This window comes from Erythrolamprus reginae, chromosome 5, assembly GCF_031021105.1.
Source record: "Erythrolamprus reginae isolate rEryReg1 chromosome 5, rEryReg1.hap1, whole genome shotgun sequence".
Lineage (NCBI taxonomy): Eukaryota > Metazoa > Chordata > Lepidosauria > Squamata > Dipsadidae > Erythrolamprus > Erythrolamprus reginae.
In genome coordinates, this window is record NC_091954.1 from 113,339,785 (window position 1) to 113,354,144 (window position 14,360).

Below are 14,360 nucleotides of genomic sequence, written 5' to 3' on the forward strand. Positions count from 1 at the left end.
TGTTGTTCAATACCACAATAGGAATTATTATATTCCTTTCTGTAAATAAGCAGGCAGAGCTACTTATAATGTGTTACTTCATCTTGGATTTTTCTTCTTGTTTATTTAGCTCCCATTGTGTATATATTCTATGCTTTTATTATATTATTCTATGCTTTTATTTTTTTAAAATTATTATTATTGTCAGTAAAACACAGCAAACGAGATCACTATGCTGGATTTCGTATTTTATCACCAGTTGGGCGCTTCTCAAGCACCTGGGATTGCATGATGTAGCAGCGAATTATGTGTGCTGATCCCAGTAAAGTGGCCTTTTGCAACTGACAGATGGAGATTTTGTCAATTCCGATGGTTTCCAAATGTCCGCTGAGATCCTTTGGTACTGCGCCCAGCATGCCAAGTACCACTGGGACCACTTTCACTGGGTTGTGCCAGAGTCGTTGCAGCTCGGTTTTCAGATCTTCATATTTCACTAATTTCTCTAGCTGCTTCTCCTCGATTCTGCTGTCTCCTGGGATTGCGATGTCGATGATCCATACTTTCTTTTTCTCCACAATCAGGTTGTCTGGTGTGTTATGCTTCAGAATTCGGTCAGTCTGAAGTCTCACAGTAGTTTTACTTGCTCATTTTTGACCACTTTTTCAGGCTTATGCTCCCACCAGTTCTTTACCACTGGTAGATGGTATTTCTGGCACAAGTTTGAGTGGATCATCTGTGCTATTATTATTATTATTATTATTATTATTATTATTATTATTATTATTATTATTATTATTATTATTACTACTATTATTATTAAATAGTATTAAATTATTATTAAATTATTAAATTATTAAATTATTAAATTATTAAATTATTAAATTATTAAATTAATAAATTAATAAATTAATAAATTAATAAATTAATAAATTAATAAATTAATAAATTAATAAATTAATAAATTAATAAATTAATAAATATTTTATTTATTTATTTTATTTATTATATTTATATGCTGCTTAATCAAAGTGGACTCAGAATGGCATATAAAATGGCTTTTCTACCGGTTATGGAGGAGGTGTCTGTGGACTTGCAGGCAATCAGATTGGCACTTGTGATGAACTTGTGGATGTGGGGATGAGGATGAACTTTAACCAGGGTGGGGAACTGTAGGAACCTTAGTACTGGCTTGACCACAGTTCAGTACCAATATGACTCTGATCACCAGTTGGAACTTGGAAGAAAGATGAGGCTTGTACCCTGATTTATTTCTCAGATGTTATTTGGAGTGCTGACAGCTACATAGAACTTATTAATTTGAATGTTAACTGTATACACATATGAGAGAATATTTAACTAAGTGAATTTCTTTAAAAAAAAATTATATTATGATAATAGTAGATAGAACGTAATAGTTGAAAAACAATATAAACATAGAGTATTTTTGCAATATGATAAATTTTAAAGTGTTATTTTTTATATTTTATTTTTAGTTTAAGTATTTGATATTTTATAGATAAGAAAATTAATTAATATAAAGAATACAGAGTTAAATTTAACAAGAACATAGAGAGCGTATGTTATATTTCTGTATTGATCTGATTATAGTTAGGTATTTTTTTTTCTGTACTAGTTAGACTTCTGCGACAAGCGGAGCAATGGTAGCTCCTTGAATGTTGAATGTTGTTTGTTTTTGTTTGTCTAATGAAAAATAATAAAAAAATATTGAAAAAAAAAGAATTCGTTGTAATTTTTCATTTTCCATTTTAAACCTCAGAGCAAAAATGATCCCAACTCTACCTTCAATGAAGAGAACCTGGCTCAGTGTATTCTTGATTTTTTTGCTGCTGGAACAGAGACAACCTTCGCTACTATTATGTGGGCTCTGCTTCTCTTGACAAATCATTCTGACATCCAAGGTGAGTTAAATCTGGGTTTATTTATTTATTTATTAATCAGATTTGTATGCCGCCCCTCTCCACAGACTCTGGGCGACTAACAGCAATAATAATACAGTATAAACAAATCTAATATTTAAGTTAATTTAAAAACCCCAATTTAGAAACCAATCATACATACTAGCATACCATGCATAAATTTTATAAGCCTAGGGGGGGGGGGGAAGTCTCAATTCCCCCATGCCTGATGACAGAGGTGGGTTTTAAGGAACTTATGAAAGGTAAAGAGGGTGGGGGCAACTCGGATATCTGGGGGGAATTGGTTCCAAAGGGTCGGGGCCACCACAGAGAAGGCTCTTCCCCTGGGTCCCGCCAGACGACATTGTTTAGTCGACGGGACCTGGAGAAGGCCAACTCTGTGGGACCTAACTGGTCGCTGGGATTCGTGCAGCAGAAGGCGGTCCCGGAGATATTCTGGTCTGGTGCCATGAAGGGTTGTGGGAACAAGGGCCAGTCTCAGGTTCTAAAACAAAGAGGAATTATTTAAAAGTATTTGAAATATTAAGGGGTATTGAATGATGAACTGGATCTATTTTTTGCAATAATAGCAGTAGCATTTAGACTTATATACTGCTTCATAGTACTTTTACAGCCCTCTCGAACAATCTGTATCCTTATTTTACCTACCTGGGAAGGATGGAAGGCTGAGTCAACCTTGAGCTGGCGCTGTACTCTAACCATTGCACCCCCTTGGCAGGATTAAAGGATAGTACATATAGATAGTACATATGGGGAGCCTTGTCTGATATCAATAATATATTGTGCGAGGAACTAAAAACTAGAAATCAGTACACTGTAAAACATTTGAGCACATTTAAATGCATAAATGTACCCAAATTTTCAGATTTTTTTCCCCCAATCTAAATTGTGTGTAGGAGACCAAATTAGGATATTTATTTATTAATTAAATTTGTATGCTGCCCCTCTCTGAGGACTCGGAGCAGCTCATGATATTGAGCATCCCTGGGCTTTGGAAAAAAATGATCCACATTATTTTCAAAACAATTACTGCATTTTTAAAAAATTTAATCAGATTTCCAAACTGGTTGAAATTAAAATCTGGGGATTGTCTGAGGAGAGGCATTGGAATCTTTGAATTAAATCACCAATTTACATCAATGTTCTGAATCAGTTTAGCCTGGATCTAGTCAGATCCCAGGAATTTTAAATCTAATTGAAATTTTAAATTAGGATTAATTACATTTGTTAAACAAGATTAAAACTGCAGGTAATTGCTGGCCTTCAGGAGATAAACTAATTAAAATGAAATAACAAAATACACAAAACAAGCCTCTAAATTACAAAATGCTGTAGAACAGAAATGTATAAAAATCCGTGTACTTATCAAACAAATTGATCAGCTGCCCAGGACCTCAAACCCACGTGGTCCTGTTCCCCCCATAAATCATCTTTCCAATCAACCTTCATTTCCAGTGGACTCCTAGACCTTGAACCAGATGGATATTTCTTCCAACACTCTTCAAAAAAGCACCTTTGGGACAATTATTATTATTATTATTATTATTATTATTATTATTATTATTATTATTATTATTATTATTATGCATGATTTGAAGTTTCCAAATACTCTTCAAAGGTAGCCCCATGTAGAGAGCATTGCAGTAGTCGAACCTCGAGGTGATGAGGGCATAATTCTTTTATGCATGGTATGTCTGTATATATGTTTGGTTTTACAATAGGGGTATTTTTAACTGTTTATGTTGGATTGTCATATGCTGTTTACTACTGTTGTTAGCCGCCCCGAGTCTACGGAGAGGGGCGGCATACAAATCCAATCCAATCCAATCCAATCCAATCAAATAAGTGACTGTGAGCAAGGACTCCCTGTCCAAATAGGGCCGCAACTGGTGCACCAGGTGAACCTGAGCAAATGCCCCCCTCACCACAGCTGAAAGTTGGTGTTCTAATGTCAGCTGTGGATCAAGGAGGATGCCCAAATTGCGGACTCTCTCTGAGGGGGTCAGTAATCCCCCCCAGGGTAATGGATGGACAGATGGAATTGTCCTTGGGAGGCAAACCCCACAGCCACTCTGTCTTGTCAGGGTTGAGTTTGAGCCTGTTGACACCCATCCAGACCCTAACTGCCATGCTCTGGACAACTGAAGACTCCTGAGCTCAGTGAACTGACAAAACACCTTTTCGCACCTAGGAAAAGGAATTATTAGATCCATTTGCAGCACTTAAAGATTATTAAGTGCTGCTGGTCTCACTCACCTCGCATGATATCCTAAAGCAGTGTTTCCCAAACTTTTGACATATGTGTACCCCTTCTATAATTTCCGTAACGCTTAGTACTCCTCGTAAAAAAAAAAAAGATGTACTTTAATAACAATCAAAATATATATTTATTTTTTCTTTTTTTTGGTACATGCACAAAATAATAATAAATGAAAAATAAAATTATTCATAATAAAATATAAATAAAAGTTATATTATAAATAACGTTTATTTGGATCAAGGATGAAATTGTTTGTGCTGAGATGACAGATCGTCATAATTAGAAACATAGAAACATAGAAGACTGACGGCAGAAAAAGACCTCATGGTCCATCTAGTCTGCCCTTATACTATTTCCTGTATTTTATCTTACAATGGATATATGTTTATCCCAGGCATGTTTAAATTCAGTTACTGTGGATTGACCAACCACGTCTGCTGGTTGGTAAATCCAACCTGTGGGTCCCTGGTTGTTAATTTTAACCTGAGATGCGGCTCCATGTCCAATAGTCTGTTCCTTTTTTTTGACTTAATGTCTACAAATGCTGAAAAAGCAACTTCACATAAATATGAAGTTGGAAAAGGCAAGATGTATGTCATAACCTTTTCTGAACATGCACCTCCACCAAACTCTTCCCGTACTCCTGGGGGTATGCGTACCGCACTTTGGGAACTGCTGTCCTAAAGAAATGATCCAAATTTAAGGAAAGAACATATGCCCCCAGAAAAGCAGTAAAAAAAAATAATCAGAGAGATGCCAAGCTTTCATCCTGCCTCTTGGAAGTACAACACCAAAGTACACCCCAAGCAATGTTAAAAAGCTTTTTAAAACGTCAAGCACCTAGCAAGCAAGCAAACAAGCAAACAAACTCCAGAGAGGGGCTCTGGGTAGTCTAGGCATATTGCCAAGAAGCATTAAGAGCTATTACAACATAACAAATCTTAACTTGACAGGCAGGTTATGAAAATACTTAAAGATAAACAGGATAAGACTAGAAGCAACAGAGAAGCACACCAGAGTGTTTCCTCCCTGCCTTTCTGAAAGTCTTCGGAGAGGGGCGGCATACAAATCTAAATAATAATAATAATAATAATAATAATAATAATAATAATAATAATAATAATAATAATAAAGATCTAAAAATCGAGCTGCAACGACTCTGGCATAAGCCTGTGAAAGTGGTCCCAGTGGTACTTGGCACGCTGGGCGCAGTACCAAAGGATCTCAGCGGACCTTTGAAAACCATTGGAATTGACAAAATCTCCATCTGTCAATTGCAAAAGGCCGCTTTACTGGGATCGGCAAACATAATTTGCCACTACATCACGCAGTCCTAGGTGCTTGGGAAACGCCCGACTGGTGATGAAATATGAAATATGAAATCCAGCATAGTGATCTGATTTGCTGTGTTGTATTGACATAATAATAATAATTAGCCATGTAAATTTATAGACACAAGATTAGACACAATAACAGTTTTTTCCCAAACGCCATCACTCTACTAAACAAATAATTCCCTCAACACTGTCAGACTTTCTACTAAATCTGCACTTCTATTTCTACTAGTTTTTCTCATCATTCCTATCATCCTTTTCCTCCCACTTAGGACTGTATGACTGTAACTTGCTGTTTGTATCCTAAGATTTTTATTAATATTGATTGTTTCTTCATTGCTTATTTGACCCCTATGACAATCATTAAGTGTTGTACCACATGATTCTTGACAAATGTATCTTTTTCTTTTATGTACTCTAAGAGCATATGCACCAAGACAAATTCCTTGTGTGTCCAATCACACTTGGCCAATAAAGAATTATAATTCTAATGCCTAAAAGGGGAAAAACAAAAGGCAATTGGAGGGAGATTTCTTCAAATAACCGGTTAGATGTACTGCTCAGAAAGTTAATAAACAAAAGGAAAATGCATTGATATGTACAAGTAATCTTATAAATCCTTTAACCAGACCAAAATGTATACAGATAAATCATTGTCAAATACTTATGCTAATCTAGAAACATGGAAGATTGACGGCAGAAAAAGACCTCAAGGTCCAGCTAGTCTGCCCTTATACTATTTCCTGTATTTTATCTTAGAATGGATATATGTTTATCCCAGGCATGTTTTAATTCTGTTACTGTGATTTTACCAACCACGTCTGCTGGAAGTTTGTTCCAAGGATCTACTACTCTTTCAGTAAAATAATATTTTCTCATGTTGCTTTTGATCTTTCCCCCAACTAACTTCAGATTGTGCCCCCTTGTTCTTGTCTTCACTTTCCTATTGAAAACATGTCCCTCCTGAATCTTATTTAATCCTTTGACATATTTAAATGTTTCGATCATGTCCCCCCTTTCCCTTCTGTCCTCCAGACTATACAGATTGAGTTCATGAAGTCTTTCCTGATACGTTTTATGCTTAAGACCTTCCACCATTCTTGTAGCCCGTTTTTGAACCCATTCAATTTTGTCAGTATCTTTTTGTAAGTAAGGTCTCCAGTACTGAACACAATATTCCAAATGTGGTCTCACCAGCGCTCTATATAGCAGGATCACAATCTCCCTCTTCCTGCTTGTTATACCTCTAGCTATGCAGCCAAGCATCTATAAGTACATAAAATAGTATGACTAAGAAATAGAAAACAAAATGTACATTATATTAAAGTGTATATTTATTTATTATTTATTTATTTAATTGGACTTGTATGCCACCCCTCTCTGTGGACTCAAAGGGGGTCCTCCAAAGGGGTCCTACTAGCTGTTACAAGTAGGCTGTAATAATTAAGGTCAACCAGATGATTTATGTTTGTGTAAATTGTCAAGTGTTTAAGATTTGATATACAGTTGTAAATATGAACGATTATATATGTTTATATGTTAGTATGTTTTGTAAGGTGTGCCTTGTCTTTGTTTTTTATGGTTTTTTTAAATGTAAATATTTAATGAAGATTACTTTTAAAAAAAGAATGTTAACAAATGGTTCTTCCAAACCGTTATGAACCGGCTGAATATTACCATTTCTGTAATATAGTATTATGTCCTGTTCTGTTTAATTTTAAAAGTTTTCATTTTTTTTTACCCTAGTCTGTGACCATAATAAAGGATTGATTGATACTTCAGTGGATTAAAATTGGAGAATAAATAAATAAATAAATGAACAACAGAATAAAAAGCACAATATTGAACATGAAGCTTCTGTTTCCATCATTGTTTTCCAGAGAAAGTCCAGAAAGAAATTGAAGATGCATTTGGTTCCTCGGGGTCAATTTCCTACCAGGATCGGAAGAAGCTGCCCTACACCAATGCTGTGATTCATGAAATGCAACGTTTTAAATATATCTTGCTATATGGGGTTCCCAGGCAAAGTACAAAGGATGTGACGATGAGGGGATATCACATTCCAAAGGTGAGAAATATGTTCAGGATGCGTTGTAGTGGCCCATAATGAAAGAAAAATGGAAATATGGCACTTGGATGGAAGGTGTCTATGTGAAAATGTCAATTAGTTATGCAAAATTAAATAAGCAAGAATATTTTTGAGGGATGAATTGTAGGTGTAATTCGAAAGACCTTTTAAAATTGGAACCTTAAATGTTTTATATTTATCCTAGGAAGTTGATAAGAGTTTTAGGGGGGTCAACTTAAAATCAGAATTGTAGTCATGTATAGCCATGTTTCTTTATCCCCTTCTTCAAGAGACAAGGTGACATTAATTAAGAGTAGTGTTGGTCGAACCAAACCCGCAAAGTTTGGGCTCATACCGAACTTTGCGCGGTTTGGTATACCGAACCCAAACCCGAATTTTTGCAAAAGTTCGGCAAAAGTTCGGGTTCAGGAGAGCACCAGGAAGCGCCGCCGCCTAGCTGTCACCTTCCAAAACAGCTGGGGAGCTGTCGGCCGGTCGAGTGGTGAAAAAGGAGGTGGGGAATCCCATGAGGAGATTCCAGGGGCGGAGCTTTGACATCACTGAGACGTCTTTCCTGCCTGGCTGAAATGGGGACTCCAGGAAGGACGTCTTAGTGATGTCAAAGCTCCGCCCCGGAATCTCCTCGTGGGATTCCCCACCTCCTTTTGCATCTCCTGACTGGCCGACAGCTCCCTGGCTGTTCTGGGAAGTGCTGCTGCCCAGCTGTCACCTTCAGAAACAGCCGGGGCACTCCTCGGCGGTTTCCCGAAAGCCGAACTTGGAAGTTCAGCAAAAGTTCGGGTTCGGGTTTGGAAGAGCGCTGCGAAGCACCCCAGCTGTTCCGGAAGGTGACAGCTGGACGGCGGCGCTTCCCGGCGCTTTCCCAAGCGCTGAACTTGAAAGTACCAAACCCGAACTTTTTTTAAAATTCTGGTGCCGAACCCAAACCTGAACATTGTTGGGTTCGCCCAACACTAGTTAAGAGAAATGAAATTAAGCTGTTGAGCACCCACTGCTCTTAGAAACTGCTCTGAGAAATGAACAAACAAGTTATGTGCAAGTGTTTCATCAATATTGTTTGAACTTCTTTGCCTGTTTCCTTTATGAAACTGTTTACAGGGGACCTTTATCATCCCAGACCTGCGCTCTGTTCTCCTTGATCCCGAACAATGGGAGACTCCTGAAAAATTCAATCCAAATCATTTTTTAGATGAGGATGGTAAATTCATTGACCGAGAAGAGTTTCTGCCCTTTGGAATAGGTAAATCCTTGAGCCCAAAGTGGCTTACTCATTTCTTATTTTATTTACTTACTTATTTGTTTTTATTTATTTTATTAATTAGATTTCTATGGTGCCCTTCTCCTGAGACTCAGGGCAGCTTACAACAAAATATATACACACTTTATATAGTAGATAATGTATATTTTTGTGTGCATGTCTGTAATATAGGGCATTTATACAAAGAATTAAATTTGAATGATCTAAACATGATCTAAGTATTGCCCACAAGATCATATGCTGCAATGTCCTACTGGTCAAAGACTACTTCAGCTTCAACCACAACAACATAAGAGCACACAACAGATTCAAGCTTAATATTAGCCGCTCCAAACTTGACTGTAAAAAATATGACTTTAGTAATGGAGTTGTCGAAGCATGGAACTCATTACTGGACTCTGTAGTATCATCCCCTAACCCCCAACATTTTACCCTTAGACTATCCACAGTTGACCTCTCCAGATTCCTAAGAGGTCAGTAAGGGGCGTACATAAGCCTTCCATCCCCTGTCCTATAGTCTCTCCTATATCTCGTATTTCTTCTCTGCTATATCCTCTATAACCTTCATTGTGTATTATTGTGTATTGAACAAAATAAATAAATTTTAAAAAAATAGAGAGGGAAAGAGCTGGGGTGGCGCAGCAGGTAGAGTGCTGTACTGCAGGCCACTGAAGCTGACTGTAGATCTGAAGGTTAGCGGTTCAAATCTCATCACCGGCTCAAGGTTGACTCAGCCTTCCATCCTTTCGAGGTGGGTAAAACGAGGACCCGGATTGTGGGGGCAGTAGGCTGCCTCTGTTAAGAAGTGCTATTGCTAACATGTTGTAAGCCGCCCTGAGTCTAAGGAGAAGAGTGGCATAAAAATTGAATGAATGAATGAATGAATGAACGAATGAACAAACAAACAAACAAACAACAAATAAATAAATAAATTGTATCTCTTTGAGGTGAGGAGAGGCCAGGCAACCTAATCCTAACCCAACCCTTGACGTGAGTGGTGTCAAGTTGGCCGCCATTAAGCCAGTCACATGACCTTTAATCCACCCCATCACACGATCATCAAGCCACTCCCACCTGGTCACATGGTGGGCAAGCCACACCCTCAAAATAAGCCATGTCCACAGTGGAAGTAAAAATTTTTGCAGCCCTTCACTTTCTTCATCCATGCTTTGTCTCTTCTACAGGTCTACGTGCATGTGTGGGACAGCAGCTGGCAAAAATTGAGATCTTCATCTTTCTGACCAGCCTGTTGAGGGCCTTCAGCTTCCAATTGCCTGAAGGAGTGAAAGAACTCAATGAAGAACCTATTGCAAAGATGACAATGCATCCTCACCCTTACAAACTATGTGCTATTCCAACACAAGCTTAAACTTTTGAAAACGCCATAAAAAGCATAAATCTGTTTCCTGTATGCCTCTTCACTTAATTTATCCTTTTTTTCCATTTATTGTACATTAAAACTTTTTCGGTCTATTGTTGTATATCTCACCATGTCAAACCAGAAGGTCATGTTTGAACGATAATGCTAAGCAAGTTAGTTACATTTTATTTTAATTTCCTTTTGGGTGCCAATAAACATATTACTTTCCATTCATTCATTCGTTCATTCATTCCTGGAGGGGTCTGTAATATGGTAAATGATTTAGCTTTACTAGAGAAATGGTCAAAGCAATGGAAACTGCAGTTTAATGTTTCCAAATGTAAAATAATGCACTTGGGGAAAAGGAATCCTCAATCTGAGTATTGTATTGGCAGTTCTGTGTTAGCAAAAACTTCAAAAGAAAAGGATTTAGGGGTAGTGATTTCTGACAGTCTCAAAATGGGTGAGCAGTGCAGTCAGGCGGTAGGAAAAGCAAGTAGGATACTTGGCTGCATAGCTAGAGGTATAACAAGCAGGAAGAGGGAGATTATGATCCCGCTATATAGAATGCTGGTGAGACCACATTTGGAATACTGTGTTCAGTTCTGGAGACCTCACCTACAAAAAGATATTGACAAAATTGAACGGGTCCAAAGACGGGCTACAAGAATGGTGGAAGGCCTTAAGCATAAAACGTATCAGGAAAGACTTAATGAACTCAATCTGTATAGTCTGGAGGACAGAAGGAAAAGGGGGAACATGATCGAAAGATTTAAATATATTAAAGGGTTAAATAAGGTTCAGGAGGGAAGTGTTTTTAATAGGAAAGTGAACACAAGAACAAGGGGACACAATCTGAAGTTAGTTGGGGGAAAGATCAAAAGCAACATGAGAAAATATTATTTTACTGAAAGAGTAGTAGATCCTTGGAACAAACTTCCAGCAGACGTGGTAGATAAATCCACAGTAACTGAGTTTAAACATGCCTGGGATAAACATCCATCCATCCTAAGATAAAATACAGAAAATAGTATAAGGGCAGACTAGATGGACCATGAGGTCTTTTTCTGCCGTCAGACTTCTATATTTCTATGTTTCATTCATTCATTCATTCATTCATTCATTCATTCATTCATTCATTTATTTATTTAGTCCAATACATAATACACATTGAAGAGAATAGATATGTAATAATATAAATAAAGAGAAGAATAGAAGAAAAGATATAAAAGTATAGTGAACATATTTGAAAGGAAGAAAAGATAAATGAAATAAGGAGAGACAATTGGACAGGGGACGGAAGGCACACTGGTGCACTTATGCACGCCCCTTACTGACCTCTAAGGAACCTGGAGAGGTCAATCGTGGATAGTCTAAGGGGAAAATATTGGGGGTTATGGGTTGACACTACTGAGTCAGGTAATTTATTTATTTATTAGATTTGTATGCCGCTCCTTTCCGTAGACTCGTAATGAGTTCCACGCTTCGACAACTCGGTTGCTGAAGTTATATTTTTTACAGTCAAGTTTGGAGCGGTTAATATTAAGTTTGAATCTGTTGCCTGCTCTTGTGTTGTTGCGATTGAAGCTGAAGTAGTCATTGACAGGTAGAACGTTGCAGTCCTAGAATCCTTTTTTATTTTAAAATAAATTTCTCCTATGGGCTTCACAATCTCCAGCCAGAGCAAACTTCACAGATAGCCCAAATTGATACCATGCTTGAAGCAATAAGATGCTGTTGATTGAATTAACAAAAGAATAAAAGGCTTGGCATCCCTCATGTGCCAGTATAGAACAACCAATGTGTTTTTTTTTAATCCCATACTTAGAGCTAAACCATGACTGGATCCAAATAGCAATAGCATTTAGACTTATCTACCACTTCATAGTGCTTTTACAGCCCTCTCTAAGTGGTTTACAGAATCAGCCTATTGCCCCAAATAATCTGGGTCCTCATTTTACCCACCTCGGAAGGATGGAAGGCCTGGTGAGATTTGAACTAGTGAACTACAGCTAGCAGTTAGCTGAAATAGCCTGCAGTGCAGCACTCTAACCACTGCGCCACCCCGGCTCTGTATGTCTCATCTAGGTCTCTCTCTGGTTACAATCTAATCACTTTCTCTCTTAAAATGTTTCTTAAATTTTCTTTGAATACAAACATTTCATCCTTCATTAAACAGGCTGTCGTCTGAGTACATTTTTCTTTGCGTCATAACAGTTAAAATTTACGACCATATTCATAATTTATTTCTAGTCTCATATTACTACTAATACTTAACATGCCTACCATTATAACATTTCTCTTAACTTATTTGACTTTATGATACATTGCTTTTATACAGGAGTGGGCTATCATTCTTGGCCCTTACCGGAACGGGTCAGAAGATCAGAAACATGAGAAAATATTATTTTACTGAAAGAGTAATAGATGCTTGGAACAAACTTCCAGCAGACATAGTTAGTTAATCCACAGTACCTGAATTTAAACATGCCTGGGATAAACATATATCATCCTAAGATAAAATATAAGGACAGTCTAGATGGACCATGAGGTCTTTTTCTGCCATCAATCTTCTATTGATTTCTTTGACTATGTCACAAAGGTGTTGGATCAAGGTGGTGCCATGGATATTGCCTGTCTGGCCTTCAGCAAAGCCTTTGTTACGGTTCCACATAAAGAGCTGATAGATAAATTAGTGAAGATTGGACTGACACCCTGGATAGTTCAGTGGATTTCAAACTGGCTGAAGCGTAGACATCAGAGAGTTATTGTTAATGGCGAGTATTCTGAGCAGAGACAGGTTACAAGCAGTGTGCCACAAGGGTCTGTTCTGGGTCCTATTCTTTTAATATGTTTGTGAGTGACATAAGGGAAGGTTTGGTAGGGAAGGTTTGCCTATTTGCCGATGACTCTAAAGTGTGCAATAGGGTTGATATTCCTGCAGGGGTCTGTAATATGGTAAATGATTTAGCTTTACTAGATAAATGGTCAAAGCAATGGAAACTGCAGTTTAATGTTTCCAAATGTAAAATAATGCACTTGGGGAAAAGGAATCCTCAATATGAGTATTGCATTGGCAGTTCTGTGTTAGCAAAAACTTCAGAAGAGAAGGATTTAGGGTGAGCAGTGTGGTTGGGCGGTAGGAAAAGCAAGTAGGATGCTTGGCTGCATAGCTAGAGGTATAACAAGCAGGAAGAGGGAGATTGTGATCCCCTTATATAGAGCGCTGGTGAGACCACATTTGGAGTACTGTGTTCAGTTCTGGAGACCTCACCTACAAAAAGATATTGACAAAATTGAACGAGTCCAAAGACAGGCTACAAGAATGGTGGAAGGTCTTAAGCATAAAACGTATCAGGAAAGACTTAATGAACTCAATCTGTATAGTCTGGAGGACAGAAGGAAAAAGGGGGACATGATCGAAACATTTAAATATGTTAAAGGGTTAAATAAGGTTCAGGAGGGAAGTGTTTTTAATAGGGAAGTGAACACAAGAACAAGGGGACACAATCTGAAGTTATTTGGGGGAATGATCAAAGGCAACATGAGAAAATATTATTTTACTGAAAGAGTAGTAGATCCTTGGAACAAACTTCCAGCAGACGTGGTTGGTAAATCCACAGTAACTGAATTTAAACATGCCTGGGATAAACATATATCCATTGTAAGATAAAATACAGGAAATAGTGTAAGGGCAGACTAGATGGACCATGAGGTCTTTTTCTGCCGTCAGTCTTCTATGTTTCTATGTTTCTATGACAGAAAGAATTTCTGTCTTATAATTATTCTCTGGATGTTGGGGTTGGGAAGTGGGTGTGGGATGTTGGGTAGAAGAAGGGTGGGATGGAGAAAAAAAAGAATGGGAGAGCCAGATAATTAGAGAGGGGGAGGGAAAGAATGAGAGAGAGACAGATAGAGGAAAAATGAAAAAAGACATGACCTTGGGAGATGAGCTCCTCAAGTCAGAAGGTGTCCATGCTAATGGAGAAGAGCAGAGGGCTAGTACTAGTAGCACCAGACAGTGTGAAGTGACTGGGCCAAAGCTGAAAGGACAACCAACTGTGGATGTATCTGGTGGCGAAAGAAAAGTCCAATGCTGTAAAGATCTATACTCCATACTGGAATGTAAGATCCACGAATCAA

The 14,360-nt window shown here is 37.8% G+C and overlaps 1 protein-coding gene across 1 annotated transcript in view; it reads left to right on the forward strand.

Annotated features, from left to right (window-relative positions):
• LOC139168241 (cytochrome P450 2J5-like) overlaps positions 1 to 14,360 on the forward strand; it is a 96,779-nt gene that overhangs the window by 12,825 nt on the left and 69,594 nt on the right. The window contains exons 3-4 of the mRNA XM_070753760.1: positions 1,757 to 1,898; positions 7,391 to 7,578. Of these exons, the coding sequence (XP_070609861.1) occupies positions 1,757 to 1,898; positions 7,391 to 7,578 (330 nt within the window). The remainder of the gene's footprint in view (positions 1 to 1,756; positions 1,899 to 7,390; positions 7,579 to 14,360) is intronic.